General features: G+C 33.7%; 1 protein-coding gene across 1 annotated transcript; it reads right to left on the bottom strand.

Moving 5' to 3' along the window:
• Window positions 1-2,024: 2,024 nt before the first annotated feature.
• Window positions 2,025-4,977, bottom strand: LOC111282169 (putative terpene synthase 12). The gene is made up of 7 exons (XM_022870151.2): window positions 4,682-4,977; window positions 4,306-4,573; window positions 3,503-3,875; window positions 3,194-3,412; window positions 2,961-3,099; window positions 2,623-2,871; window positions 2,025-2,505 (listed from the first exon to the last, which is right to left on the bottom strand). Exons 1-7 carry the CDS (start codon window positions 4,934-4,936, stop codon window positions 2,194-2,196), a joined length of 1,815 nt encoding a protein of 604 aa, XP_022725886.2. The 5' UTR covers window positions 4,937-4,977; the 3' UTR covers window positions 2,025-2,193.
• Window positions 4,978-5,313: the final 336 nt, after the last annotated feature.

Here is a 5,313-nt window from a genome sequence, read left to right as displayed (position 1 = left end):
AAGAAGGAAAGAAAAAGTAAAAAAAAAAATTTTGAACATTTTATATAAACGTTCAGAACCAAAATGACGTCGTTTCATTAAAGGCCCAAAACAACGTCGTTTTAAGAGCCCAGGATCCGTGCTTTAACCCGGGACCTAACTCGGAGTCCGCGCACCCGATCCAACGACCCGTTTCTTCTTCAGCCATTAACCGGTTTGACTGGACCGGAACAGAATCGTTCAGACCGAACCGAACTGGTACTGAACCGTTGAACCACCCAGACCGAGCCGAACCGCCGAATCGAGCCGCGCATTGACCAGTCCGTTGACCAGTCTGGTTCAAGTAAAAAAAATTTTTTTTTTTGAATTTTTCTTATTTTTTATATATTATTTTATTAATATTTATACATATTAAAATATTTATATTTGTTAGATTAAATGATGAAATTGTGGTTAAATTTTTTTATATAATTATGTTAATTTTTAAAATAAACTTTAAAAACAATAATATAAAAATAAACTTAATAATAATACTAAAGTAATAAAAAATGTAGGAAAAGGAAATTTTTATCCGACGATGAGATTCAAAGGTATTCTGAGTAGTGATGCCTACGAAATCTCTAGGTGAGAAGATTTTTTAAAATACTACCATTGTATTGAAATATTTATAAAAAATTTTCAATACAGTAAAGATTTTTTTTTAAATAATAAATAAAAATTGGTTAATAAATTAAAAATAAGTAATAAAAATGAGAAGAAAAGAAATTTAATCCAATGATGAGATTCTAAAAGTATTTCGAGTAGAGATGCTTTAAGAAATCTTTAGGTGAGAAGATTTTTTATAAAATATTACCAGCGTATTGGAATATTTATAGAAAATCTTCAATATAATTAAATTTTTTTTTCTTCAAAATTTCAATAAGAATATTAATAAAATAATTAATAAAAGTTTTAACAAAAGAGAGTAAAATGTGTGCATAAACATAGTAACATTTTGCATTGCATGCATGATATTTTTTTCGAAAAGTAAATTTGAGCCTCCGAGGATTGGATTCTAAGGTATTTCGAGAAGCGATGCCTAAGAAATCTCTAAGTGAAAAAAAAGTTATTCTAATGTTATCAACGTACTGAAACATTTTAAGAATTATTTCAATAAAAACGTTTTAATTTATTTTTCTCGAGAATAAATTTTCTTTTTTTTAATAAATAAAAAATCAAGGGATAATATTTTCGAACATCGAAAATTGGACTATTTTTATCAAAATCAAAGGATAACACGTTGTTAATTGGTACCATTTTTTTACGGGTGTTGTGGGAGTGCTAATCCTTCTCCACACGTAACCGACTCTCGAACCCAGACTGTTTCACAAATTGAAAAGTTATCTTTTTTAATAAATTTTAATTAATTTTAAAACTTTATTAAAAGGATATGTTTTAATAGGTGGCCAATCACATCTAGCCAAAAAAGATTGGTGGCGACTTCATTTTTTTATTTCTTTTTCAAATTCATCGAGCAGACACAAAATCGTTACGACAACTATCAGTATATAAATTATATATATTGATAATGTATCAAATATAAATTTTGTATAATCTATCAAAGAAATTGTAACATTGTGAATAAAACGATGGACGGATAATATCTTTGCAAAGCTCAAATTTTCATTCTAGAATGGCGTTTGAGGAATTAACTGTTTTTTCGACCATAGATTTCTAATTACCACAAATTTTCACTTCCATCACAAACTCATAATGCTAATTAAATTAAGACTTAATTATTATATTTTTCTACAAAAAAAGGTTGAATTATTATATTAAGTTGAAGCGTGCATAGGACTGAATTCCATTTCGTGCATGTTTGATGGTAGAAGTGATGTTGGACAAAAGTTTAGTTTCAGAAATTAATTTTGAACCAATATTATTAGTACACAAGGTCAATAATGTGATACTTTTATTGAATTCTTTTGGGTCATCATCACCATTTTCAGGTTGATTTCCAGAATCATTTAGGCATAATTCAAGTAAAAGTAAGAAGGTTTGGAGCATGAGAAAAATCCCCTATTTGAGTTGTAATTATGCCAAGAATAAAATGATCCAATACTTTTCAATGAAATGTCGTTATCCGAACATCTCTTTCACATCACGGAAAAAAAAATATTAAGTACGTTTTACATGTTAAAAAAAAAAATGCTTTCACGAAGAAATAGGCACAACTTATGAAATTGCCTTCTCCTTGATAGAAATAGGCTCAACAATCAATGATACAACTCGATTCTTAGATCGATTATCTGGACATCCATGTGCATCTCCATGCTGATATGTGCACTGGGATATCCGAGCCAGATTAGTAGCTGTTTCTACAAAATGGTTTGCAAATGGGGAACCATCAATTTGGCATCTGTTCATTTTCTTCCAGGATTTGTCAATCAGATCACTCACGTGTTGGCGAGCCACTGCTTCCAAGCAACCTGTTTCCTTCATGTAGCATGTTATCGAGTTTGCACTTTCACCTCTCTCTAACTCATCCTGTATTACAAGAAGAAACAAGCATTTCAATTAATAGAACTCATCAGATGAATTTATAACAAGAAATTAAGTCAGTACTGCATATAATATAAGCATCAATGGTGATAATCAGCATACCTTTGAAGTGCCTAAATCATTGCAAAGTCGAAAAATAAGGGATGGCCATCTAAGAAGATCATGGTAATTTTCCAAGCTGTCAAGTGCCTGACTGGTGATATTTGGACTCTGTAAAAAGTAGGTGTGGACTAGAAAAAGATGCCCGGACACTGACACCCATGCATTTTCAAGATAGTCTTGGAATGTTGGAATGTGTTTGCTGTGTGCCCATTTTGCTTCTTTTAGGAATGCTTTGCATAAATCAGCCCACTGAAAGAAGAATAGAGCCCTTAATATATACATAGAAGTGATGAGCGACAAAAACTAATTTTTTTTTGCACTTGTCTGATACATCATACCGCTTTTGTCAAGTATGGAAGGATATGTTCTCCATGGTCTCTAAGAGCGTCATAAGCCATCTCATTTACAGAATTATGAAGTGCAAGAAAACATAGCTTCATATAGTCTGGAAGATTTTGCGCAGCACTGACATCCCATCTGAAAATTAAAGTGATTAAAATTTAATTAGTGAATAATAGAGATAAATAAGATTGGGGTCACTTTAATATTTTTTTTAATGTTTCTCGTATACCTTTGAACAGCGTCAGTAAAGAGCTCTAGTTCGTCCATAGTGCCATAAACATCGTAAACATCATCGATTGTGGTTATCAGGGAAGCCACTTTGGTTAGACCTTTTCGGCAATGGCTGAATTGAGGTTCAGAAACAATTCCAACAGTCCAAAAGAAGCATTCCACGAGCCTGTCCCTTGTGAAATTCAACTTCCTCGCTAGCCCCATTTCCATCCACCATCTAATCAGCATTCGTGAAGCGATATTGTCAGTGAAATTGCAAGTTAAAAAAACGCTTTGAAGAACTTATTTTCCTTATTAATCGTCTTACCTTGACATGTCTTTAAGATCTTCTTGGAGTGTTGACTGCACCATGTTGAAATCCAGCTTAGCCAATTCAAGTAGCTTACGTTTTGCAGCTGCCCTTTTGCTGTAAGCTTCGATGTACCACCGAGCTTCCAGCCTGAGCATTCTTCGATGCAGCGGGAGCTCCAGAGCGTGGGCCACCAGTTCTGATAAAACTTCTTCCTGATTACCCTGTAGATCCGTGAGATGCATTCGTGTAAACATGAAGGCTTCATCCATAAGATCCTCTCCTTCAAATGCAAGCCTTGAAGCTTCATACAAACTCAACATTCCTTTGACATCCTTGCAGAGGCATGCCTTGAAATTTCCCTTATGGTCCTTGAAAGCTTTAAAGACATCTGCATTCAGACAATATTATCCAATTAAGGGCTATCCAAGAAAGAGATCATTCTCTACTAGTAGTAGGCAAGTCCGCTGGAATATTGATGTCTTAATTAGTACTACGTTTTATCATCAATTTCTCTTTTCTTTACAAAATTGTCAAGGCCCGAATGACAGAGAAAAGGCTTACAAGTAATGAGATTTGACTAAGTGCTAGCTCTTAAAAGTGGCTACTTGAACCAACTGACATAAACTTCAAGTTTTTAACATCAAATTCTTTGTGGACGTTAAGAAAGAGTTTAATGTCACTTATGCCATTTATATTTTGGCCTTACAGCATTAAAAAAGTAACTTTTGTATATAGTATTAACGTTGTATTTTTAACAAATATGTTGTGGCGTGATGATCTTATATGATACGCTGCAAAATCTTATCATGAACGTTTGCCTTGAGAGATCTCATAGCCGTGTTGCCTGAGGAGTCTGAATCGTAGAGCTGCTTCATGCAGACTATTCTCTGCTGCAACACCACTCTCTTCTAAAGACACAAATTTCTCAAGGGCTCTACTGATATCCATCTCAAAACGATGCCCCAACCCCAACCGTTGAATGTCATCGATCAGTTCAAGCAAGTTCAATGACTCTGCATCTTCATCATTAATAGAAAACCTCAATTCCTGCTCTAACTTTGCTGCTCTGTCTTTGTATACGATATCCTGCAAATTTAGCATAAAATAATTATTAAGTAAACACAGAAAGAGAGGGAGAGGGCGTTGTTTAAAACAATTGATAATCACAAGTGAGAGGTTAAACATAGTAATTACGGCATGATCATTCTTTAAGGACTGAAGGAAATCGTAGCTCCAAATAGTAGGCTGGTAATTTGCTGAACGTCTTTCATCTTTTGGCTGATCAGAAACAGAAACTTGAGTGGTCGACACAGCACAGCAGATGTGGCAAGTAGTCTTGAAAGAACGAGGGTCAGATTCAACTTTTGGAAGACGAGTATTGCTAGCGAGAATTATTTGCTTGGGGTTCATACGGGGCAGGCAGAAGATGAGGGACGGTGTCAATGCCATTGCTGTGTAATATTTTGCTATAAATAAATCTTTGTTGCTGCTAAAATGCCTATTTATAGTAGAACCCTAACCTCATAATTTTGTACATTTGTGGATCAGGCAAGGCCTAGTAGGAGTAGGTCTTTTCTATTTGCAGCATGTGCCTTTATAAGTTATGATAGATTTTCTTTACATATAAAGAGGTCGTAATCTAGGAATAAGATAAAAAGTTATAGGTGTTAGGATTGAAATTTTAAATTGGTTAGATTTGACAGTTTTATGAGCATCATTCTAAACATAGACGCTAATTATGATAAATTAAAGTTTAAGGATAATTTGACTCACTCACTAATAATATAATACTCAAGTTCAAGTCAAAAAAATAGAACAAGATAATA

This window comes from Durio zibethinus, chromosome 5 (genome assembly GCF_047325235.1).
Source record: "Durio zibethinus cultivar Kanyao isolate XHJ-2024 chromosome 5, ASM4732523v1, whole genome shotgun sequence".
NCBI lineage: Eukaryota > Viridiplantae > Streptophyta > Magnoliopsida > Malvales > Malvaceae > Durio > Durio zibethinus.
Note: the sequence above shows the minus strand (reverse complement) of the source record. Positions and strands in the feature narration are given on the sequence as shown.

Excerpts from the sequence above, each read along its gene's own strand:
- LOC111282169 (XM_022870151.2), bottom strand. The coding sequence starts at position 4,936 with ATGGCATTGACACCGTCCCTCATCTTCTGCCTGCCCCGTATGAACCCC. Across the intron at positions 4,574-4,681 it reads CCTTAAAGAATGATCATGCC|GATATCGTATACAAAGACAG; the intron begins GTAATTACTATG and ends CTAAATTTGCAG. Across the intron at positions 3,876-4,305 it reads CGGCTATGAGATCTCTCAAG|ATGTCTTTAAAGCTTTCAAG; the intron begins GCAAACGTTCAT and ends GTCTGAATGCAG.